Below are 25,699 nucleotides of genomic sequence, written 5' to 3'. Positions count from 1 at the left end.
AAGCCTAGGGAAGAGTTAGGGCCTACAGACTCCACTACGGGTCAGTGACCAAGGAGGTGGCAGAGAGACAGGAATAATATATGGATAAGGGCACGCATTTCCAAGCAGGGGATATTTGCGCCCAACAATTGTGCTAGCAGGGAAGTTCAGGTAACAAAGCTGTCGGGGTGTGTTTTTTTATCCATAGAGTCAAACGGAAGCTGGGTTAGGACTAGATGCAACCGATTCCGGAGCTAAGCCAGGTGGGACAAAAGGGAGCCAGAAAGGGTCAGAGCGAGGGCTGAGGTCCTGGGCAAAAGTGAATTTAAAACTATGCGCAACGGTTCTCTGCCATGCCTCTCTCCACAAAGTGAAAATCAGTGAAGACACTAGACCAAAGGATCATTGCAAGGGTAGCTGTACGAGTGCCCCGTTACTGTCCATTGAGTCCTGTTTATACTCTTCTCACCTATCCTCTCGTGGGACTTGCCTCAGAAAACAACGCATGAGTCTGCATCACGTGACACGATCAGAAACCTCCACTTGATGACTTCAGTAGGAATCTGTTTCATGAAAATGTTGCTGAAGTCACAGGGTTTTAAAGGAATATCAGATGATCATTTTGGAATGTGGATGCCAACTATTGATGACTCTTGGAACAGCTATTAAATAAATTTAACATTATTGACAATTCCAAAGCAACTAAAGCCAAGGATGAAGTGAGTTGTATATTGATACACAGGACATAGACTGTGTGATTGACAAGGTAATAAAGTTGGGGCTTTGGGTTCTAGTTACAGAATACTTCTCTTCCATACATTAAGACAAACTGAGATGACATCACTTGGGTACATAGGTGACACAGCCATGAAACTAGGAGTTAAGAGATCCTATTTTGTGTAAAACTGGAAAGATAGATATCCACTACATAAAAACTAGCAGCAGGGAATGGGGAAGAGAAAGTTAGCACGGGATAGGGTTTGGGGGAGGGGATCGAATCTGAAATGAACATGTATATTTTGTTGACATTATTCTCTCAAGTCCACATTTACATATCAGTTTTATAAATTAATAATAGTAGGCATACTTCAACAACCTCTGAAGAACCTTTTTGAACATTTCTTTTTATCTTTTAAGTATAGAAGACTAATCTGCACCATTGGTTAAAAAGCCACAAAGCATGCTGATAATATTACTTGTGTGTCACTGTGCTGTGTACATGGGTAGGAAAAGAACCAAGCTGTATGCTTTAGGTTTCCTTTGGCATTTTGAATCTATCAGTATGATCGTTTAACAGATTTCTTTAACAGCAAATGCTCTTGAAATGACTTTGAATGTGAGCGAATGAGTGGCTCAAATGATGTTTAGAAATGTCAACAAATTTTAAATTTTAAAACTAAAATGTTAAGGTGTCAGAGAGGCCATTTTGAAATCTAGCCTCACTATGTGGCTCTACTGGACAGCTGGCATAGAAGGAGTCATTTCGGAACCACAACCAGGACTTAGTAACGGGCCTGAAGCAATGGAAGAGAGAAACATCTTGGTGTAGTGTTACCCTAGCAACAGTGCTGTGTATAGCAGCAGTGTTATCCTCCAACATCCCAATCCATCCCTTGGGTCTGCTAAGGTCATGCCTATCTTGAAGACCATGTTTTACTACCTGGATTGATTAAATCACAGGAACTTCATTTATATATGTATCCTTACTTATAGAAGCCACTTATTCTACTTACAAACCAGCTTGGTTGGTGGTTTGTGAAGAGTGTGCCTCATATAATTCTGCCTTTTCTTTCCTTTCCTTTGGATATCATATCTATGAACTGACAACTACTTTCTCCCCTCTCAATGTCACTGCTTTTTAAAATTACACACACACACACACACACACACACACACACACACACACACACACATATATTTCCTTTTCTTCTTCCAATTATGACCTTGAATAATAATTTTTTTTCCTAAGACAAGTGCAAGTTCATGGGTATGCACCCAAGGTAGCTAACCTGTGCTCTTACTCAAGCCACCACACTTGTTTGGTGTGCCTCACTCAGTCATTGTTCTGAAATTCTTAATGATTTTGCCTTTGACCTTGTATTATGCAAATGAAGTCTAATGGAATAATAGAACATGTTCATGTGCAGAGCATATATTTGTAATAAGTGTTTTCATTGTTCTTCATTAATGTGCTCTGAATTCCAGGAGCCCTCTGATTTGTCAAAGTTTGGGAAAATACAAAAGAAACAAGATAAATACCGCTAGTTTTTACTCCAGTCGGGACACGTGTAGTCCCCATAGTCACTTGTTCTACCTGAATCAGAGCTTGTGATGAGAGAAGTAAATCACCAATGTTCTCTGTTACATCCCCCTTACTCCTCTCACATTTCGTGTTAGTTGAATTGAAACTGATTACATAGCAATATAAACAAAGACTGTGGAACTCAGGCTCCCTTTTCCTTTGAGCCACCAAACCACAGGAAGCTGAAGGCAGGGCATTAGTAGATTATGTGTCTATTACGATGTAGTGTGGGTAGTGAGATGGTTCAGCAACTAAGTGTACTCACTGCAAATGACCTCAGTTGATCTCCTCAGGACCCACATCTTAGAAGAAAAGCACCAACTCCCAATAGTTGTTCTTTGACATCCATACACAGGTAATCACAACCACCCCCCACACCAAATGCAATTAAATTTGAAGTGTTATATGTTCATTTGATGAATGGTTCCTAGTGTTCTGACAGGAATAGAATATGTACTCACCTGCATGCCATAAAGCACAAGTTTTAGTGATTTCACATATTCCATTTTTTGTTTGTATTTGAAACTGCCATTGAATAATATAAAGATTACATTTATGCTAATAACTAGACTTTCCTCATTAGAAGTATGAATAGCAGTTTAAATAGCATGATGTTGAGGTATCTTGGAAAGACGAAAAATGTTAAACTTTAGTAGTTTTAATCACAAACATTATTTTAAATTAGAGGGACTGCATTTTTAACTGCATTTTCTATAAGGAAAACAAACTGTTTCAACTGTCTCATGTTATATAGATTTTCATTGTCTAGGATGGCTTTGTGTTTTCTGGACTGAATTTGAAACTTATACATAGTTCATTGCTAGGAAATCTGTTTAGTGTCCAAATAAAGAACTTACAAACTATATTTTGTCCCATACTCTCTTGGTAAATCAAAAACTATTTGATTTTTAGTCTATATTTTTATGTTCAGATGTAATGCTTGAGGTATTGAATTTGCTACTTGCATGGAAAAATTTAATGTTTATTTAACAAGTTTTAAGAGCTTTGTATTTTATCAATCCCTTGGTTTGGATGTGGGACCGAGATAGGAAAAGACACTGTAGTGGACAAAAGTCAACCAAATAGAAGAAACACAAAATTCTATTTTAGTCAAAAAATTGGGGGATTTTTCTGTCCATGTTCTTGGTTTTGTAAGTATCACCAGAACATTTAATTTTATCTTGTCATCTTTAGTTAACAATCTCCCAATGACAGCCAAGAATTACATGTTTTCTGCATGATTATCTCTGAGAATAGAGACGAAATTACTGATGCAATTCATCACCAAGTCAATAAAGCAAGCTAGAGATTTTTAACTTAGAATTTTAAAAGTACAAAAAAAATGGAAAAATAATTCCACTCTCTGCCAACTGTGATCAGGATCAGTAATTATTTTTCTGTAAATTAAATCTACTTTGTGCCTCATTTTTTGAATATCAAGAGTTTGGTATGGCAAGAAGGATGGACAGTCACAGAAAAAGGAAGTCTATCGTTTCTCTCATTGAATTATATCTTCCCCAGATCCATCATCATTTAATCGCATTGCTTTTGGAGAATGGCGGCTTACTTTATCTTTATGAAGACTCTTTTAATGCTATTAAAGTTTATTTTCCCAGTTAATATATCACATTGTAAATCATTTCATGTGTATTTTACAGACACTGTCTTAAGGCAGAGACTTAAGCTGTAATTATAGTCAATGTTTAAGTTGGGAATTGACTTATATGATCAGTGTTTATAATGTATACTTTATAATAATAATAGTATAGTAGTTTCAGAAAGCTCTATTATAAATACCACATCACTGCCATACAGTAGCAACACAACTATATTAACATGGGCAGTAAATAACTATTGGCTTCAAAAAACATTATTTTTGTGTAACCTTGTAATGATCCTTTGATATTAACCACTATACTTCCACGCATCCTAACAAACTTTTAAGCCCATAATTGGACCCCATGCTCCACCCAAACAAGTATTAGGTATTTGTGTGTATTTGGGTTTTTTTCTGCCCATGTTCTTGGTTTTGTAAGTATCACTAGAACACTTAATTTTATCTACCCACTCCTCTTTGTCTATCTTTCCCTCTCCTGGCAGGATGAAGTCTGCAGGCCTGGGTAAGAAAGAGCTGAGGTTCGAAGTTTGGGGACCCTAGAACCTGCTGAGCCAGGAGTAGGGGCGTGGGAGGAAACTACTGGCCTTCTGTCAATGACTTTGGGGTTTGAAATACGCAAGTTATTTGCGTTATTTAAAAGGTCCCTAAGTAGGAGGGAGTGTTTAAAAGCTAAACATCACGGTTCTTTCCAGACATAGAGCAAATGCATTAAACGAGGAATGAGGAATGAGAGACTCCCCACTTCCCTACCAGATGTTCTACTGCGAAGATACAGATTTTTTTTTTTTTTCCCTTTCTATTCCACTGGGCAGGATCAGGAAGTAAGAGGATTGATCTTCCTTTAATGCTAAGAGGCTCAGACAGTATAGATGAGACTCTCGAACCAAGTTTGCACTGACTTACTCTCCTCGGACTTTGGGAGTGCAAGGGAAAATCAAGAAAGATGAGTCACCATCATCCAGGCCAGGGAGGAATAACTCTCCCCGGCTAAAGTTGGCACTAACATCATAAAGTCCCTTACTGGCAGCTCTGGAAGAGGTAAAGACCCAGACTCACAGGACTAGAGCCACAGCAGCAGCCTCTGCCCTTCCGGAAACCCCGCCCGCTTCAGACTTGGTTCCTACCACGCCCCTCTTACCCTGTGCCCCAGAAGCCCGAAGACTACATTTCCCAGAATGCAACTAAAATCTCATTGCAGGGCGCCTATATGTGTCCGGGTGACGACATAAACCGGCGCGGTGTTTAGACTTTACTGATGTCGTGGCGCTCTGAGGCAAAAAGTTGTTTCTCTGAGGAGCCTTAGGACTGAAGCCGAGGTTGGGTGACCCTGGCCCTTTCCTACCCACTCTTCCTTGCCCTCCTTCCCCTCTCGTGGCAGGATGAGGCGTGCAGGCCTGGGTAAGAGCAGTGCTGAAGTTCGAAGTTTGGGGACCCGAGGACCTGCTGAACCGGGAGTAGGGGCGTGGGAGGAAAACTACCGGCCTTCTGTCAGTGACTTTGGAGTTCCAAAGCGAGTTGTTGGGTTCTTTGGAGAAGGTTCACATCATTTGTCCCAGTTACGAGCGGTTTCCTTAAGTTGAATTTAGACGAAAGTTTAAACCTATATGATACGTTGCACAGTGGTGAGTTGGTTAATAGTCTTAAGTTTTTCTTTCTCTATATGCTAGTTTTTGGGGAGTAGCCCTATTTCCCAAGCCTCGCCGTTTCCTTTGCTTTACTCATTCAGGATCTTACTACTACTACTACTACTACTACTACTACTACTATTACTACTACTACTACTACTACTACTACTATTACTACTACTACTACCATCACCACCTCCTCCTCCTCCTCCTCCTCCTCCTCCTCCTCCTCCTCCTCCTCCTCCTCCTCCTCCTCCTCCTTTTTAAAGAAGTGACATTTGGGGAGTGGGTATTAAGCTTTAAGCACAGCAATAACGATGTGTTAGTATGGTAACAGTGAGTTACAAAGGTTATGTGTCATTGCTAGCATTGCTAGAGTGCCTGTTGTGAAAGGTCTGGCGATTTACTTGGAACGTTTCTGAGCTAGACCTTGCCCTACTGCTAAGGCAATAGAAGATAGTTTTGATGACTTAACACTTGTTTTTGCCTTTATGGATCAGGGAAAGGAATAACCTAGTAATTACAGAAAGTAATTAGATTACTGTTTTCTGGTTCTGAAGTTCTTTCTCAATAATGTTTTAAAGAAGAAAGGGCAGAATACTTGAAAAAAGTGTATGAAATATTAAAAAGGATGTTGCCATTCTGTCATAAATTGGAATAATTAAAACAGTTTTAAAAAGTGTAATGTGTTTAAAGCCAGTAAATGGACACACACTTGAAATTAGGTAAGAAAAATAAATAAAGCCTCTTTTTCAACTCACAATTCACAGCTTGTTAGGATTTTTAATTTTATAAGAAGTTATACAATATTCATGACAGTGTGAAGACATAGTAGTATTTTTAGTAAAGTTGGTTGTAGGAATAGAATGAGCCACTGGAAAATAAGGGCAATGAAAGGTGTCAATAATATAGATATACAAGTTGCATGTGAAGGAATTTGTAAATTTAGCTGCATTCTTTGAAAGAAAGTAGTCCATCTCAACCTAACAAACTACTTTCAAACAAGATTAGTCACCTGTGCCTAAATTTTTCCATCACTAACAACATTAGACATTTATTGTGATATACCATGTGCTTCCCAAAGCTTCCAGTGTTACCAAGGGGAAGAAGACAAATTGCTTCTGAAGCAGATGACAAAATTATGATCCAAGGTGGTAACTTTTCATTCAGTACAAGTTAAGTTCAACAGATAGTGAATGCAGTAGCAATTTCATTATAAATGGCTCACTGTGTACCTCCTGAAGCCAGGGGAACTTGAAGGATGCCGGTGACAGTGACGATTGAGAGAAGTAAGTCCCAGGTGGGATGATTCAGAGTAGCCGTGAATGATGTGTACAAGAGATTGTAGTGAAGTCACCCTGAGTGAAGCTAGGACCCGGAGGCATTCCAGAGGTCTTGGTCTATTCAAGGAGTTTACACTTCGTCAGGCCAGTGACCTATTGGAATTTTGTTTGTGCATACTGTTTTTAATACATGCAAGTCACGGACTCGACAGTAGGTTTCTACCTCTGACTGAATGTGAGAATTACTCAGAAAGATGTTAAATTAGTTTTTCAATTAAATTAGAATCATCAGGCTTGAAATGCAGTGAGAAGAGGGGTAATTATTTGGTTAAGTATGTATCATTTAAATTGGTGTTAAATAATGAAGATTTTTAAAACTACCATTGTGTGTTGACCTGAATTTGAAATTTGAAAGAATGGTGAGTCTGATAGGCGTTCACATGTAAAACCTGCCACATTACACATGAGCTGTTAAATGAATCGACCTGATTATTGATAGAACCTGCTTCAAGGAAGCAGCACTTTTCAGAAATTACGTCAGCTGACGATGACCTTCAAGACTTGCCTTTCAACAGTTCTTTATAGTAGTAATTAATTCTCACTGAAAACTTAGGTCTCATTCATACTCAGGAATGGTAACTGTAGTATTTTATTTTAGCTTAGTTTGTTTCATTTTTCTGTTTGTGGGTGGAAGATGGTGCGAAGAAAGATCAAATTTGCAACTGCATTAAAAATTTCTGGATCAAAATTTAGTCACAGGGTTGGGGATTTAGCTCAGTGGTAGAGCGCTTGCCTAGCAAGCGCAAGGCTCTGGGTTCGGTCCCCAGCTCCGGAAAAAAAAGAAAATTAAAAAAAAATTTAGTCACTTTAATTAAAATGATTTAATCTCTGGACCTAATGAGATAATCTGTTAAAGAACAAAGTGGAAGAACTCTGAAATTAAATTTAAGATAGGCCGGAGAGTCAAAACAAAAGAAATAAAACAAAATAGCCATTAATTTTGGACAAATTCATTGATGAAATTGTCCAGTGATTAACTTCATCCAGAATTACTTACTGGACAATATGTCATACCTGGATCCTTAGTCACATAAAACAAGTTAAAGATCTTAGTACACAGTATATTTTAAGTGTTGGTTTTAGTTGGTGAGTGGGGAAAAAATGATTATGCCCAGTCCGCCAGCTTTTAATCTGTTTGAAAATGTGTGGAGAAATTCAGGGAAAGCATGCTAGCCAGTATGTGTACAACAGTCCCCTCTGTTTGAAATCTTTAACATTTTGTTGTGGCTTTTGTACAGGGAGAAATATAGGCATCTGACACATAGAGAGTGCTCATTATATGCAAGAGCATAGAGAAGCATGAGACAAAGTTGGTTAACAGCAAAGGAAAATTGTCCTTTTTAGTTCATTTATAAGTATTTACATAAGTACTGTTGTGTGTGTGGGGGGGGTGCCTGTGTGTTTATGGCGATCTAGAATGATCAATGAATAAATCTAGTTAATGCTCTTACAGTTCAATGTAGAGGTCAGTGTTGATGTTATATAGTCAGAGTTATAAGGATTCAAGAGTTTTGCTACTTCAATAAAATTAAATTGTGCTGTGCTTTGAAAGAGTTTCTTATTCATGCACACATAACTAACTGTCCTTCAGCTACTAGATTATTGCTACCTACTCTGTCCACTGTTACTATGATTGTTCTTAGTATCAGTGCTACTGCATTTCTGTTTGAGCCCATGGTCACCTATAGCTTTAAGGGTATCTCTTTCTTCTGGCTTCCTATGTCACTAAAGAATATGCTTCCAACCATGGACAATCTAGTCCCTTTAATACATACTACACTCTTCGTTCTTCTGCAGTCCCAATATTGATTAAACCTTCCAGTTTTAGAACCATCCAACCATCCAACAGTGTGGCTTCTCAATGGCTGACGGAGACCAAGGAGCCGTTCTGTTGAGAGTCTCATATCTAGGAGGACAGAAGCTAATTCAGTATACTTCCATGGCCATGTTTATTCTCCAAGTGATACTGAATGATTTGGGTCACAGTTCTTTCATGGTTTCTCTTCATTGTTTATTCTAAAGGATCATTCTTCTTTACTAGGTAGCCTGCTTTCTTCCTTTACAGAGAAAATGATGGCATCAATTTATTAAGACTTGGTGAGGTGCCCTCAGTCCAAAACATTTCTGTATGGATTTGTTGCCTAATGTGTACTGTGTCCGTTGTTTCCCAGTGATTGCCAAGTACTATAGTAGACAGTAATCGACTCTTCCGGCTTCCACATCATCTCGAAAATAGATACACATATGGTAGCTTCTCAAATAGTGTTTGGAAGATGAGTGAACTTCTTGAGACTCTCAGCTAATGGTCTCTACAAGCCATTGTGTCTCTTCCTCAGGGTTTCACCTATGGCCCTCTCTTCACTTTGTTCTTTGGTTTACACCCTTTGCGTATTATAGGTAAAAGGTGCTAGGAAAAGTCTACCATCTTTCTGCCATGAGAACCCTCCCTCCACATTATCTTTTACCCTTTCTTCTTATAACCAAGTTTCTCTGATGGGTAGATGGTGCTATGTTTATGTCCTTTATTAAAACATTTCTAGTGTGCAACAAATGTCTTCCAAATATCCTTGTATATCTGTGCCTCTTTTAGTATTTTTTTAAGTAATCAATACATGGTCAATAAATATGTGTTGAAGAAAATGCATATTCAACTTAAAAGAGGATGTGAAAAGAATTGTAATATCTGGTTCTGAGTTTTACTAGTTGATTTGCAGTGTGCTATAATAGATACATGTGGTCTGCAATGCTGTCCGGGGGTCTTTTTCAGCATTTTTTAGCTACTAGGGTTTGAAAAGTAGCTTCTGTTTTTGCAGTCCTACATTGTGCCTCTGAACCTTGTAGGTGATGGAGCACCTCCTGGCGGCTATGGGAACTATGGTTATGCCAATAGTGGATATAATGCTTGTGAAGAAGAGAATGACAGACTCACTGAAAGTCTCAGAAGCAAAGTAACAGCTATAAAATCTGTAAGTACAGAGCCAGTGCCATTTTAACTCCTAGTTTTGAACTTATTGTCATCACAAGAAGGGATTCATTTCAAAATGGTACACTGAGCTCAAAGTGCACCAAAAGTTCAGACCATTCATTGAATAAGTTAGAAGATGTGGCAAGTTAAAAGATGTGGTACTTTTGCTTAATTTTGTTCCTCAAACCATACCTAGCAAGATCTAAATAAATCCATTATATGCAGTAGTTCCAACAGTTCCAGGCATACTTTCTGTATAATTTTAGGCTATAGACAATTCTAACTTGTTCTTTTCCCTCATTTGTTACTGTAATAAAGAAAAATTATTTAACCAGTCTAGACTTATAATCAAAGAAATGTCATATTTTGATTGGGAAATATTAAATGCATATGTGTGTATTTGACTTGGTCCTGTGGTACTAGTAAGTTGTGAAATGTAAGGAGTATACAAGTAAATATATAAAAGAGAAAATAAAATGTGCTAGAATAAGAGAACCAGAGAATGTTAACAAGTAGGTTGAATATTGTAAGGAAGGGAGGAAGAAAATGTCACTGTTAGAAGGACAAGACATTTTTAATTTATTTTCCAATAATTTCACTTGTCAGAGCATTGGGGGATCCAGTGAAATAGCCCTTCCGGCTTGTCTGCTAGTGGCTTAAAATATAAAACTGACGTCTTTCTCACTTCCATCTTTGAGCCTCATTTGAATCTTGGCCCCTCCCATGCTTCCCTAGCATGGCCCTGACATTTATGTTCAGACCCGTGGGAGAACTCCTGGGCCTGTCTCAGCTCCTGCTGGTCTTCATAATGTTGTCATGGCTATTGGTAGAATTTGGTTAAAGTGCCTCCTGCCCTCTCAGAAGTCTTTGGATCCTCCTGTTATAAAACTCTTGTAGACTGATTGTTCTCTATGTTCTTCAGAGAATGGCCCGCCCGTCAGAGCTTCTCCCCAGCTTCTCCTGGATTTACAGCGAGACAAACGAGAAGTGTCCTTTGTACGCTGCATACCGCTGTGCCCTTTTCCATGTTTGTAAAGGCTCAAACTGCCTTTGGTATTGTCACCTTCCTTCCTTCCTTCCTTCCTTCTTTCCTTCCTTCCTTCCTCCCTCCCTTCCTTCCTTCCTTCTTCCTTCCTTCCTTCCTTCCTTCTTCCTCCCTCCCTTCCTTCCTTCCTTCCTCCCTTCTTCCTCCCTCCCTTCCTTCCTTCCTCCCTCCCTTCCTTCCTTCCTTCTTCCTCCCTCCCTTCCTTCCTTCCTTCCTTCCTCCCTTCTTCCTCCCTCCCTTCCTTCCTTCCTCCCTCCCTTCCTTCCTTCCTTCTTCCTCCCTCCCTCCCTTCCTCCCTTCCTTCCTCCCTTCCTTCCTTCCTCCCTTCCTTCCTCCCTTCCTCCCTCCCTTCCTCCCTCCCTTCCTCCCTCCCTTCCTTCCTCCCTTCCTTCCTCCCTTCCTTCCTCCCTTCCTCCCTCCCTTCCTCCCTCCCTTCCTTCCTTCCTTCCTTCCTCCCTCCCTTCCTTCCTTCTTCCTTCCTTCCTTCCTTCCTTCCTTCCTTCCTTCTTCCTCCCTCCCTTCCTTCCTTCCTTCCTCCCTTCTTCCTCCCTCCCTTCCTTCCTTCCTCCCTCCCTTCCTTCCTTCCTTCTTCCTCCCTCCCTTCCTTCCTCCCTCCCTTCCTTCCTTCCTTCTTCCTCCCTCCCTTCCTTCCTCCCTCCCTTCCTTCCTTCCTTCTTCCTCCCTCCCTTCCTTCCTTCCTTCCTTCCTTCCTTCTTCCTCCCTCCCTCCCTTCCTTCCTTCCTTCCTTCCTTCCTTCTTCCTCCCTCCCTTCCTTCCTTCCTTCCTTCCTTCCTTCTTCCTCCCTCCCTTCCTTCCTTCCTTCCTTCCTTCCTTCTTCCTCCCTCCCTTCCTTCCTTCCTTCTTCCTCCCTTCCTTCCTTCCTTCCTTCCTTCCTTCTTCCTCCCTCCCTTCCTTCCTCCCTCCCTTCCTTCCTTCCTTCTTCCTCCCTCCCTTCCTTCCTCCCTCCCTTCCTTCCTTCCTTCTTCCTCCCTCCCTTCCTTCCTTCCTTCCTTCCTTCCTTCTTCCTCCCTCCCTCCCTTCCTTCCTTCCTTCCTTCCTTCCTTCTTCCTCCCTCCCTTCCTTCCTTCCTTCCTTCCTTCCTTCTTCCTCCCTCCCTTCCTTCCTTCCTTCCTTCCTTCCTTCTTCCTCCCTCCCTTCCTTCCTTCCTTCTTCCTCCCTTCCTTCCTTCCTTCCTTCCTTCCTTCTTCCTCCCACCCTTTCTTCCTTCCTTCCTTCCTTCCTTCCTTCCTTCTTCCTCCCACCCTTTCTTCCTTCCTTCCTTCCTTCCTTCTTCCTCCCTCCCTCCCTTCCTTCCTTCCTTCCTTCCTTCCTTCTTCCTCCCTCCCTTCCTTCCTTCCTTCCTCCCTCCCTTCCTTCCTTCCTTCCTTCCTTCCTTCTTCCTCCCTCCCTCCCTTCCTTCCTTCCTTCCTTCCTTCTTCCTCCCTCCCTTCCTTCCTTCCTTCCTTCCTCCCTCCCTTCCTTCCTTCCTTCCTTCCTTCCTTCCTTCCTTCCTTCCTTCCTCCCTCCCTCCCTCCCTCCCTCCCTCCCTCCCTTCAGGAAGATTGCCAGTGCTGGATCTGCCCCTCATGCTTTATCTTAGGACTACACCCGGTATCAACTCTTCTCTATAAAACAAAGATCATTTGTGAATTCAGTGTAGTTCCTTCTCGGCAGTACTGAGGAAACTTCTGTTAAAGGAATTATACAAATGATTTTAAAAGTATGTGTCATTGATTTCCATGGCAATGAACATACTACACACTTGTTAAGCATTCAGTAGAAGCCACATTGTCACATGTAATTGGTATTTAATATCAGTCTTTGGAAGGTTGTATTCAGGTTGTACTCAAAATTGGTTTTTGATATATGGTGTTATTTTTCAAAGTCATCTTAATTAAAATGATTTAATCTATGGACCTAATGATGAAATCTGTTAAAAAGTTAAGTTACACATTGGGAAGAACATAGAATTGAATGTCTTAAACTACAAACAAGCAAGCAAACCCCTCTGTGGTTGACGAGTGTGATTCTTTGCTAGAGGAAAGAGGTGATGTTCCAGGGATTTTTGTCCTTGGCATGAACAAGTTGGGTAGGTTGGGGTGTCTGCTGTATCATCTGTATCATCTGAGTGATGAATGTGGAGGAAAACCTCATAGCTGATCTCCATAATATTAGTATAACTTCATAAAAATATTATGTATGCTTTTCACACACATTAAATTTAGAAGGACCTTTATAGTTACTCACAAAGGGTTTCAGCAATTGTATTTAGTCGTGTGCATTAGAAGGGAAACCTTGGTGACTTTGTTATGTAAGTTATGAAGTTATGAAGTTATTTTGCATAGCAGCAGTAATTAATTTTACTATTGTTTGACATACTCAGACTCTTTCTATATAATATTAGGTTATACACAATACTAACTTTTAAGAAATTTGCAATTTATTATGTTAAATTAAAAGTTTAACATAATAAATCTAGACTGAAATTCAAATAAATGCCTTATTTTTAGGGGGACTATTAAATGTATATATCTGCATTTGAACTGGTCATGTGAGCACTTGTATTTGCTAAAGTATAAGAAAGGAATCTATAGACGAATATTTTATATAATCATAAGTAAGTAAATAAATACACACACTACACACACAGAATAAATTATGCTGCAATTAGAGAGACAGGGAGAGAATGTTAACACAGGGGTCAATAAGAAGACAAGAGAAAAATGTTCATTGTTGGAAGGTGGGAAATTTTCCAATAATTTCACTGGACGCAGTATCAGGCGAAAGTGTTCCTTCCAGAATACAGCTTCATGAGAGATCATAAGCAGTAATGCATATGCTTCCTTCCTCACAGCTTTCCATTGAGATAGGCCATGAAGTCAAAAATCAAAATAAACTGTTAGCTGAAATGGTAAGTCATTAAAATTTTTAACTAAGAAATTTTCCCTAATGTTTTCAAAATTGTTCACCAGGGATAATGAATTTCCTTTTTAAAAACATTCTTGTTAACAACTCTATAGGATATATTTACATACTGTAACAATAGTTTATTGCATTTTCCAGCATTTCCTACAATGTATTTTGAGTCAACCAGCTCCCCAGCCCCTCACTCCTTATTTTCGTCCTGTTTAGAGTCAGACCCAGACATTACACATCCTGATGGATTCCGCTCCATTTTAATCTAACAAGTTTACAATTTCTATCAGATGTAATTTTTCATTGTTCTTGTCTAAGATATAAATAAAAAGTGAAGATTGAAGCCAGTGCATTTTATTTAACCCTGGGTTTAAAGCACTGTTAAAGTTTGAAGGCTAATGGATATTTTGAGTGTTCTTAGAAATCTTAATGGGTAGACCACTAGTAATTTATTAACCAAGCAATCAAAAAGCACTTTATATCCAACCAACTAAATGCTTTTCACTTAACAAACCCTTACTTCAGCTTTATTTCCTAAGGATTACTACTGAGCAAATCTACTGAACAAATTTGAGTAGCCGGGGTCCCTTTATTTCTAGGCTAAAACAAGCTCAAGAGCATGCGCTTTTTACCCTCAGCGCGGGCTTCCGTCATTAATTCTGACTTTGGATACCCAGCTTCTCTAGACCTTCCTTTGTTTCTTCACATGCATTCAGAAATGACTGAAAGCAAGTAAGACATTGAAAGCAGTGTTCTTTGAAAAATGGATATTCCTGTTCCTTTCTTCAAATAAGCTCATTCAGAATCTCATGGAGAGGAGCCCAGACACCATATATACTTTGTGAAAGCATCCAAGTGGTTCTGATACAGTGACTCCTGTGACAAAGCAAAGATTTCAAGTGCATGAGTGTGTGGAGACTAAGCTCTGCAAAGCCCCATTGTGTTGGTTGCTTTCTCATCTCAGGGTATTGAAATTTTAATGCAAGTGCATTATTTCTAATCTGTGCTTAGTCTACTCATCTTAAAGACTTTCCTGACTCTGCTTTAATTTGGCATTTTCATATCTGTGTTTAAATCTTGTCTACTTGTTGCTTCATCAACATTATATGCTCTTAACACTGGGAAATTTTACCAGTTTTCAAACTTATGTGTCTAAACAAAGGCTCTGCCATCTTCTGTGCTAACTGTATTAAATTTTATATGAAGTTCTACTATGTAAACACTCACACATTTGACCTGGGAAAAATGGTGCCTTAACAGAAAGTGGACAAAACCTTGCTTAATAGCACACAAATTATTCACCATCATTGTTAATGGCTTTTCATCCATATGACTGCACTAAGAAAAAACTAAATCATTTATGCTTTTTAACTATGCATAACTGAGAGAAATGCTTATTGGGTAATGAAAGAGCCACTGAGAGAACTGCTTTATTCTCCATGAAGCGGTCAGGCTGATTTCCAAGCTAAGATACTTGAACTGATTAAATGCACAAGTTATCTTTAAAAATATGTACTAGTAACAATGTGTAAACTGTTTGAATATGCATGTTTAGAATCTTAGAATTTATTCCATTTTTCCCTATTTTCTCATAGGATTCACAATTTGATTCTACAACTGGATTTCTAGGTAAAACCATGGGAAGACTGAAGATTCTGTCCAGAGGGAGCCAAACGAAATTGCTATGCTATATGATGCTGTTTTCATTGTTTGTCTTTTTTGTCATTTATTGGATTATTAAACTGAGGTGATGCAAGTTAGTGTGGGCTTTGAATTTATTGCAGTTAATGTCTTGGGGAACCACTTTGATAACCAGCATCTCAACATTCCTAATGGTCTTCTCCATTGAAGATTAGTAGAATTTTCCTCTTTCAGAAATCATACTATACCATGTAATGTTTTGAATACTGCTCCTTACTGACTGACTCATTATGACTCCTATTTTAAGGGGTATTTAATTTTCTTGAAGTCAGTGTGGCTATACCTATGTTGTTCCAGTGTTTTCCAGTCAGAGTAAATATGACTACCATACCCTGCTGTTACATAAATGTAACTTTTTAAAGCAAGTGGGAGAGCAGAAGAATGCCAGAGAACTTGGAATCAGCCTTTGAGGAGTGTTGCATGCTGGTAGAAAGCTCACTTCTGTTTGTTTGATGTCATCTTGTAATGAATGGCTCCTTTGCTTAGTACCATGTAGGGCCGTTTCTTTCCTCCTACAGTTTTCTTAAGTTAATCACATGGATTCTTTGTACTAGGACTTCCTTGAGTAAAGCTATTGACATATTTCTGCTGGAGCCTAATACACATGTGTATTAACATAGGCATTGTTTTATATTAATGATAAATTCTACTGGCTTGCTTTATGATAGTTTCTGATTTCTAGCTGCTTATGTGGTCCATTTGATTATTATTTGTGTCAGAATAATGTGACATTTATGATTGCTAAGCTCTGAGCAGAAAAGGAGTGCCCAAGAAAATTAATTGCCTTTGTTTTACTGTATGCTCAAATAAGTATTGAAAATATTCAGGCTTTGAACCCAGAGTTCATAGGATTGTTATTTAGCTCCATTTTATTTACTTACAGAAATCAAAACACAAGGTGGTTTTAAGTAAAAAAGCAAAAAGTACTAAAATATTGTAAAACATTCTGTGTTGCTCTTACTTTAGACATTTGCCTATTTCTAGGTTCAGAAATAAACTTTACTAAAATATGTTTATGGCTTCAGTGTTGTATATTCTTGGCATAAAATTTAATATCCTAAAAGCTTAGATTCCAAACAAAGTGAATCAGAATTATTATTTGCGTTAAATCAGAACAAGTAAGACAGATTTGGCTGTAGCTTTAAAATCTTTAATTCTTTCTATTTCTACTCAAGAGTCTCTCCCTTTGGACTTGAATGAGTTTTCACTTTTTGCTCATTTGTACTTCTTTATCAGGTCTAGACCATTTGTTTGTTAGTTTGTTCTGGTTTTGGTGCACCATTTGGGCCTCAGTGTATGCTTAAAAACACTGAATCTGAATGCTGTGAAATGACCTGAAGAAACGGGGCTGAGGTGTAGCACTGATGACACTTAATGTCCTGAGTTATAGTCACCATTCCTTCTGCATCTGCTTGAGGTGTGTAGCCTCTTTTTCTTCCTCTGCAGAAAGGAAAGTGCCTGACCCACCATAGGAAGTGTTATCCATGCTCACACTCAATAACTGTCCATCCATTTCAAGGTCAGACCGTAGTCTGGTTTCAGATCTTGAGAAGCCCATATAACCTCTAAGCAGTTATTTTCATTAGGAGTTTAGAATGACTCATTGTTTCAAGACATTTTTAGCTGTCCTCTGCCAATTACATGACATTGTCACTTAAGATTCTGAAGCCACCATCAGTAATTTAGATTGTAGTTGGTACTTATCGAGTGGAAACAGCAGAAACTACAACATCTGTCTATATAACACTTTTATTTTCATGGAGAACTGTGCCTGAGATTTCCTATCAAGCCTTTATCTCTATGTGCTAAGATACCAGAGGCAGGAAGTCCTCTGGAAGTACTGGCCTGCCAGGCTCCACTAAGGGTCCTTGGCCAGTGTTCTACTTCCTATTGTTGGAAACTTTTAGGAAAAAGCCTTCCTGTGAATCAGATTTGGGGGTAAACTAAAATATGAAAAAGTTCTGTTTTTTCGTAATAGTATATAAACTCACCAGTTTATAGTTTATAAACATCTGTATCTTTAAAAGATGTGCTATTTTAGAGAACTTGGCTGTAATCAGGGGATTGATGAACTACTCACATTATAATCTTTATTCACATTGTTTGAATGTTCTGAGACTAGAAAGTGTCTGGGTCGTGGGTAGGATACTACATATCTTTATTTTACATCATAAATTCAGAAGCATTGTCTAAAAGTTCCAAATGACAGTTTTTCCTAATACATGTAGTCACCTCAATACACTAGGTGCTGTTCTCTAGAAATACACCAAACACTTGCAGATAATAAAATGTAAATAAATAACATTTAAATTAAAATTAAAAAAATAACGTATTTTTATAGGTCTAATAGGCATATGAGTGGAAAGCGGTGAGCTATATGTTACTGATGTCATGTTAATTATTATGCATATTCTAGACTATTTGAGCTGAGAATAATTATGTCTGCTGTGCAATGTTTTGAGGCAGAGCTAGAGGCTTGAAGGTGAGAGCCCTGGTACTTGCATCCATGCAGGGCTTGTGGTTCTAAAAAGCTGGCTTTTAATCTTCTTTAATGCTTCTATAGGTATTGAATTTACTTAGTGAGAAGGTGAAATAGTGCTTGGTATGGAGCTGGTCATCAATGCTGTCCTGGCAAGTTGAACTGCTTCACAGCTAAACCCAAACCAGCAAAGTTACATGGCTCGACATGAAGCCCAGCTCTGCCCCTCATTCTGACTTCAAGCTTTAACCCCTGTATTTGTGAAACAGGTCAAAACCACATATTGAAGTAGTTCCCTCAGAAGCTTTCTGTGACAATTGAATGAAATCCCATATGAAATGGTCTAGCCTAAGTGCTTGGCATTGGATCCTTGTGGAGGTTCTTGGGATTCTCATGTGTCACACCACCTCACATGTGCTGATGGATTTGGGCTTTCTCTTTCCATTCTTCTGCCAGTAAGAAATGTGCCTTTTCTAGGACTCTTCTGGAATTTAGTTCATTGAGGTTCCTTTGCATCCCTGGAAATCTGACGGAATTATGTTTTAATCCCCAGCTTCTTTTCAGTTACTAGAGTGAGAAGAGATCTTCCAACATTCTAGAAGCAAAGACATGGATGGCCTGAGAGAATTAGAGTTGCTGACTCGTGCAGTGCCAATTCCTGCCAGTCTTTGTTTAATCTTCAAGATGAGAGGAAAGTTAGGAATATGCAAACAAATCAAACATAGTAGGTCTGCCTTTAAAGTTTCTGTAAGGTTAGTTAATTATAACCTTTGAAAGTATAAGTGCTATTAAAAATGTAAGCACATTGTATATTTTAAGATTATATTATATATTCTACAGATTTTATGGCACTTGAAACCTAATGTTTTTAATGAACTACATCAATCTTGCAGGCCTCAACAAGTGTCAGTACTGTGCAATTTTATGTAGTTGGCATGTATGCGTATGTATTTTTTCCTGCTGTGCTTTCTCATGTATCCTGTGGTAATGTCTCATAAGAATGAACAGCTGACTCTATATAGATTCTTTGATGCCTGTAATGAATTTAGAAATGAGCAGAAACATCTTTTCAAAATTTATATAAAACTTGCTAATATAGAGAGATTTAAGTCATTGATTTATACTTTAAAATAATATAATTATTATTTTCTCCTGAATTTTATCAGTAATGAATGAGTAGAGCTAGAAGTAGATAACTTATTAGACTTCTGCATTATTTGGTAACCATTTGCTTTAGAGCACTCAGGATAAACTGCCTTTCCAGGAAATTAGATGAGTGTTAAATGCAATAGCATGTTTCAGAAAAATTATTGAAACAAAGTGCATTGGATTCCTGCAGATTTTATGCTTGGATGTTTAAAGGCCCTTCTAACATTTTAATTTCACACTTAAACATTGAAAGATATTAAAGGCAAGTTGCTGGTCTTTACACACACACAAAACAATTATAAAGTGTATGACAGTGGAGAAGCCAGCTAAAGAGGCTCATACTATTAAATTAAAAGTCAATAATTAGTGGATTGTCTTCTGGATTATTGCATTAAAGACAAGCCAATTTCAGAGCACTGTGTGCTAGTCAACTTCATTAAACTCTTTACTTTGCACTTATTTCTCCTGACTAAATAGTTTGGGCTTAATTGTGTTATTTCTAAAATAGATTTTTAAATATTTTTTTATTTCTTCTCTCATATATTGCATCCTGACCACAGTTTCCTCTTTCTCCCTACCTCCCATCTCCTCGCACCCCCCTACCTCAACCTCGCCCCCACCTCACCCCACCTTCCCTATCCTCATTTTCCCTTCAGAAAAGGCAGGCCTCCCATGGATGTCAACCAAACATGGCATATCAAGCTTCAATAAGACTAGGCACTTTCCCCCAACCCAGTTGGGGGGGGGGAGGGTCCTAAAAGAATCAGAGAAAGCCCAGCACCCACTGTTAGGCGTCCCACAAAAAGACCAAACCATAACATATATGCAGAAGACCTTGGCCAGATCTATAGACTCCCTGATTGTAGGTTTGATCTAGGTTAGCCCCTATGAGCCCTGGTTAGTTGATTCTGTGGGTTTTCTTGTGATGTCCTTGATTCCAACACTGGCTCCTTCAATTCTTCCTTCCCTCTTCTGCAGGATTCTCTTAAACTCCATCTAATGTTTGGCTGTGGGTTTCTGCATTTGCTTTCCTCAGTTGCTGGATGAAGCCTCGGATGATGATTATGCTAGGATCCTGTCTACAGGTGGAACAATAGCATTAGGAGATGATAATATCACCTCTTAATATAAATATATTTTCATAAATATTATAGAAGATGGCCAACTCAGCGTCCATATCCTCTATTACTAGGAATCTGTTGCGGTAAAAATTAAAAAAGCGAATGTTTTCTATCAGTTCCTGCAAGCCGGATCCATTTACTCTGGCTGCTACTCTGCCAGAGGGTCTGCCAGCCACCCTCTTCCAGCTGTCTCCCTTTTAGCCGCCCTCTCTGTGCGGTTCCCTAGGCGGTAGTTACCTTGTCTGACGCACACACACACACACACACACACACACACACACACACACACACACACACACACACACACACACACATCTTGTTCTGCAGGCCCTGTGCATTCTCCCTCACCTCGGCAACCGAACCAGATGCTCCAACTGCCTCTCCGCCATTTCTTTCACATACTGTGTTCAAAGTTCCAGAAACTTCTAATTTAGCAATTAGATTTACATGTTAAATTCTCAATCCACAATTCATTGACACAATAAATTCACTGCCAATTGATAAAGATGTAAACCGCCCACCTAGACAAGATAAAATCAATCTCGTTCACCTAAATCTGAACCATCCTCCGTAGACTCCATCTTGCTCTCTCTCCTTCCTCCTCTCTCTTGCCTTACAAAATCCCTTTCCCCGCCCCACTCTCTACTGTCCAATCATGTACTGCCTTGACATCAACCTACACACACCCTCAGATTTTTGGGAATTTCTATTGCACTAGGTTTCTACCTCATCCCTAAGATGCCCCCAATTCCAGTTGTCTCTGCCAGTGCTCCCCTCCATCCTCCCTGCCCTTAAAGCCTCCTGTTTCCATTCCCACCTGCTTCCAGCCCTCCCATGATATTTCCCCTCCCCAGGATTCATGCATCCTTCACCCCTGCCTTTTGCCATCCTTGTTACTTAGTTGTTGGGGCTGAAGAAATTGCTTAGCAGTAAAAGTATACACTGCTGTTCTAGAAGACCTAGTTCAGGTCTCCCCACTCACGTTAACTCCAATGAGGATTTGATGCCTCTACTCCTGAGGGCACTTGTATTCATATGTACATTTCTGTAAGACACAATTTAAAATAACAAACGTTTGAAAATGTTTTTGTTGAATTAGCTTCAGAATAAAATCTTTGGCTCATACCAGTAAAGGGACCTTACATTGAATACCCGTGCTTTCTGTCAAGTATTCAGTGCCATGGGAGAAGCCGACACATGTTTGAGAAATAAGTTAAGGTTGGGATAATTGTTCCTGCCAGAGAACACATTTTTTTTTTTTTTGGTTCTTTTTTTCGGAGCTGGGGACCGAACCCAGGGCCTTGCGCTTCCTAGGTAAGCGCTCTACCACTGAGCTAAATCCCCAACCCCCAGAGAACACATTTTTATTTTGTTATCTCTTACTAAAATTCCAGTACTGAGTTTCTGGTAGGCATGTAATTAAAAGGTGATTTGGTCAACAAAATAAATTTACAAGCTGAGTTTTAACCTTTGGATATTGGAAGAATAATATACCCATTAGACTAATTGAAGTACAAAATCTTTGCTAATTTAAATTTTTTTCCTTTATTTTTCTCACTTATGAAGCTGAGAGTGTGGGTTACATTGAATGTCTTATTGGTAGGGGAAAAAATGAATGTGATTTAAGCCCAGGGGCAGAATAAATAACGGAAACTTTAAATATTCTTCCTCTTTGATCAAAATTCACATATCAAAATCAATGACTAATTAGTATACTCCATTCCAGAAAACTTAGAATTTTTTCCTTTTAAAATTGCCCCTGCCCCTTTGTGTTCTATTTCTAAATAGTAAACTTAACTCCTGACCATGACTAAGTTATCTCCATTTTACTCAAAATCCAACAGCATGATGTGAGAACAACTTCCCACAGAGTAAGCTGGGCCCTCTAATTTGCTAGAGCATTTCACTGGCACACTGAATAAGGGTATATTTAGGTGAGTTAGTGAGACCCATCACTGCAGTCAGCAGCTAGGCATTTCTAGTCACCATGGCATCCATGGCTGGTGAGTAATTCAGTCGCTCATTGGCAAATGGGAACCAGAGAAAATAGAAGCTTCCTTCTCAGGTTTCAGAGCAGGTGATCCATTAGTGAGTCTGTGAAGGGAACGAGATGAATACCAAAAACTTAAGAATCAACTCTTTATGTCTACCATGAATTTTGAGAGCTTAAATTTTCTATAAGAGAACTCTGAATTAGACATATTATTGAATTAGAATATATTTCACAAATTCAAAGTTCTGGCTTGCATGTCTTCACAGGGAAGATCAAAAGAGCATGTCAAATACAGAGGTGAATGATAGAGGCAAACCACTGAATTGAGAACGGGATCCCCTTTGGAGGAATTAGAGGAAGGATTGAAAGAGCTGAAGGGGCTGGCGACCCCAAAGACTATGCATAGACTGACCCATTGTTCTAGCTGCATATATAGCAGAGAATAGCCCTGTTGGGGCACCAGTAGAAGGGGAAGACCTTGGTCTAGCCAAGATTGGACCTCCAGTGCAGGGGAATGTCGGGGAGGGGGCTGGTAAGGCGGTGGGTGAGGGGAGGAAACACCCTTATGGGGGATGGGGAAGGCATAGGGGGCTTATGGATAGGAAACCGGGAAAGGGAATAACATTTGAAATGTAAATAAAGAAAAATATCCAATTAAAAAAACCTAATCAATTAAAAAAAAAGATCTGAGGATTAATTATTCCAAAGAGTACTCAGGGATAGAATAAGAGACAACTATAGCTGAACTGCCATTTTATCTCATTCTCAACATGCTAGCCATTTATTTCAGCTGGGTAAATAAAAGCATAGTTATTTTTTAACTGAATATTTTACATATTTACATTTCACATGTCACCCCCTTGCCCTCCTCTTTTATCTCCCCTCCCCCTGCTTCTATGAGGATGTGTCCCCTCACATCCACCCACTCCCACCTCAACACCCTGGCATTCCCCCACACTGGGGAAACAAGCCTTCGCAGGACCAAGGGCTTTTCCTCCTACTGATGCTGAACAATGCCATCTTCTGCTACATATCCTGCTGGAACCATGAGTCCCTCCCTGTGTACTCTTTGATTGGTGTTTTAGTCCCTGGGAGCTCTGAGGGGTCTGGTTGGTTGATATTGTTGTTCTTATGGGTTGCAAGCCTCTTCAGCTCCTTCAGTCCTTTCTTTCACTCCTCCATTGGGGTTCCCATGCTGATGGTCGGCTGCGATCATCCGTTTCTGTATCAGTAAGGCTCTGGCAGAGGCTCTCAGGAGACATCCATGTCAGGCGCCTGTCAGCCAGCACTTCAAAGAAAGAAACTGAGATGCAGGCACAGATGAGATAGACATGCTCGGATGTACTGACACGGATAGGCAGAGTACACAAGGCTGCAGCCACACAACGATCAAATCGGCAATTAAGGGATGCTCAAAAAGGGAAGAATAGTCATCCCTAGGGAAGAGAAAACCAGTTGGTATTCAACACCAAATGACACACACACACACACACACACACACACACACACACACACACACACACACCAAAAATATACCTATATATTTTTATATATAGACTGAGCCAAGTGCGTGTGTGTGTGTGTGTGTGTGTGTGTGTGTGTGTGTGTGTGTGTGTGTTTGAAAGAGCAAGAACTTGGGGTTGGGGATTTAGCTCAGTGGTAGAGCGCTTGCCTAGCAAGAGCAAGGCCCTAGCAAGGCCCTGGGCTCGGTCCCCAGCTCCGAAAAAAAAGAAAAAAAAAAGAAAGAAAGAGCAAGAACTTGATATATGCAAAGGTTTGTGGATTGGAAAGAAACTCAGAGAATTGTGCAGTTATATTAGAATCTCTAAAAGAAAAGAAACATTTTTTAAAGAGTGAAAGTCCAATGGCACTGAACTGGTATATTGTACTGAAGAGACCTACACACAAGCTCAGAGAGGTCCTAGTAGGTCTTAGCTTGGTTGTCACTATTTTGCTCTGCTCTTTGCCATCATGGAAGAAGTTATTTGCAGGACCATCTCTTGCTATGGGAGAGCACTGAGCTTGAAATATAGTTGAAATATGTCCTTATTCATTGAGTCCCTTTCTCCTCAGCTCAATCAGCCATTCATGAAGCTGGGTCACTTCAAATTTTAAGTGTGTTCACTATGGGAAACCAACCATGTTTTCTTTCTAGAGTTCTCCATTACTTATGTTGAATTCAGCTGTGTTTACTCTTTTATACACCAGCATCCCATTAATAGTAATAACTATTATTGTTGTCATTATTGTCAGCATCATAAATGATAATAACTATGGGATCAGGAACTATTCTAACATTTTCTAATGTGGTTTTTCTCAGGTTCCTAATATTTTGTGGGTAAGTATTATTAATAGCATTATTTTTCACTTAAAATTCTTGCCTAGAACCAATAAGCACCCCAAAGTTACATATAAAATTTAGAATTTAGGGGGTCTGGTCCTAAAGCCTGCAATAATCAGAAAAAAAATACTTCTGTTGCTCACAGTACAACTTTATAGACATTTTCATAGGCTGAAGGGAGGGGAGCCAGCTGCCAGCTGCATGACTCATGCTTTCTGGAGTTTGGAGAAGTTAGGATGCATACGGTGTAGGTGAAGTCAGAGCTATTGAGATGAGAGAACGGAATAGTAAGGCTGTCTTGGTGAGAACTGAGCCCTGGTTTAAAAAGTCTGAATTTTCAAAATACAGAGTAGAGGAATCAATTCCTCACATCTTTTGAAAAACCCAATCTATCTAAAGGTGCCGATCTGTGAACCCAATTTTTAAAAGTCAGATGTTGACTTTTGTGAGCAAATGTGATAGGCATAACCCTGTGTAATCTAATACTTGGCATAAAATCCTACAGCAATAGAGCATCTGACAGACATTTCTAAGGAATAATACTTATTCCTTTAGCCAAACTTCTGTCTGAATTTTCTTGGAAGCTCCTTTCTTTTTCTAATTTGTTTAACACTATACAATGCACTGATTTAAATTCACATCAGGCCTTTGCAATCATAGTCTGGATATTTTCTATGGCCAATAATGCTAAGGCATAAGACATATTGTTGGAATGATTATGAAGAAGATGTGGATCAGCACTAAGCTTTAAAGTAATACTTTTTTTGGTAAAGCACACCGTTTAGTTTAGCTTATGATACAATAAGGGAAGTATTTTTCTCTAAAATAGGGAATGTCTTACTTCAAAGAAGGAATGTAATGGTTAAATTGCGTATCTCTTGACAGAGGCTAATTTAACACTACTAGAAGGTTGCCAATTACTAACAGGCTACTAAGTGTTCTCAGGTTTACTGGGTTAACAGGTATCTCCTAATGACTATAGATCTATTCAGACTATTAAAATTTATTTGGAAATAAAGTCTTCAGAGATTAATATAATCAATGAATAGATAGATTATGAAGTCAATGAATAGATAGATTGCGATAGCCACAGCCAATGCCTGATATCCAGAAGGATGTTTG

General features: G+C 39.2%; 1 protein-coding gene and 1 long non-coding RNA gene across 4 annotated transcripts in view; one reads left to right on the top strand and one right to left on the bottom strand.

The window, feature by feature from the left end:
- Positions 1–5,134: 5,134 nt before the first annotated feature.
- Bet1 (Bet1 golgi vesicular membrane trafficking protein) lies at positions 5,135–16,506 on the top strand. Of its 3 annotated transcripts, none has more exons than XM_087656339.1 (5): positions 5,135–5,297; positions 9,709–9,833; positions 10,755–10,828; positions 13,732–13,788; positions 15,389–16,506. In XM_087656339.1, the coding sequence occupies exons 1-4, from the start codon at positions 5,279–5,281 to the stop codon at positions 13,745–13,747; spliced, it is 234 nt and encodes a 77-aa protein (XP_087512465.1). In that variant the 5' UTR covers positions 5,135–5,278; the 3' UTR covers positions 13,748–13,788; positions 15,389–16,506.
- Positions 16,507–19,956: 3,450 nt separating this feature from the next.
- Positions 19,957–25,699, bottom strand: part of LOC108350669 (uncharacterized) — a 52,484-nt gene continuing 46,741 nt past the window's right edge. Inside the window, exons 4-5 of the long non-coding RNA XR_015685930.1 lie at positions 21,226–21,288; positions 19,957–20,197 (exon numbers count right to left, since the gene is read on the bottom strand). This is a non-coding gene — a long non-coding RNA (uncharacterized LOC108350669). The remainder of the gene's footprint in view (positions 20,198–21,225; positions 21,289–25,699) is intronic.

This window comes from Rattus norvegicus, chromosome 4 (assembly GCF_021556685.1).
Source record: "Rattus norvegicus strain SHRSP/BbbUtx chromosome 4, alternate assembly SHRSP_T2T, whole genome shotgun sequence".
Taxonomy (NCBI): domain Eukaryota; kingdom Metazoa; phylum Chordata; class Mammalia; order Rodentia; family Muridae; genus Rattus; species Rattus norvegicus.
This window is presented reverse-complemented; position numbering and strand designations above follow the sequence as displayed.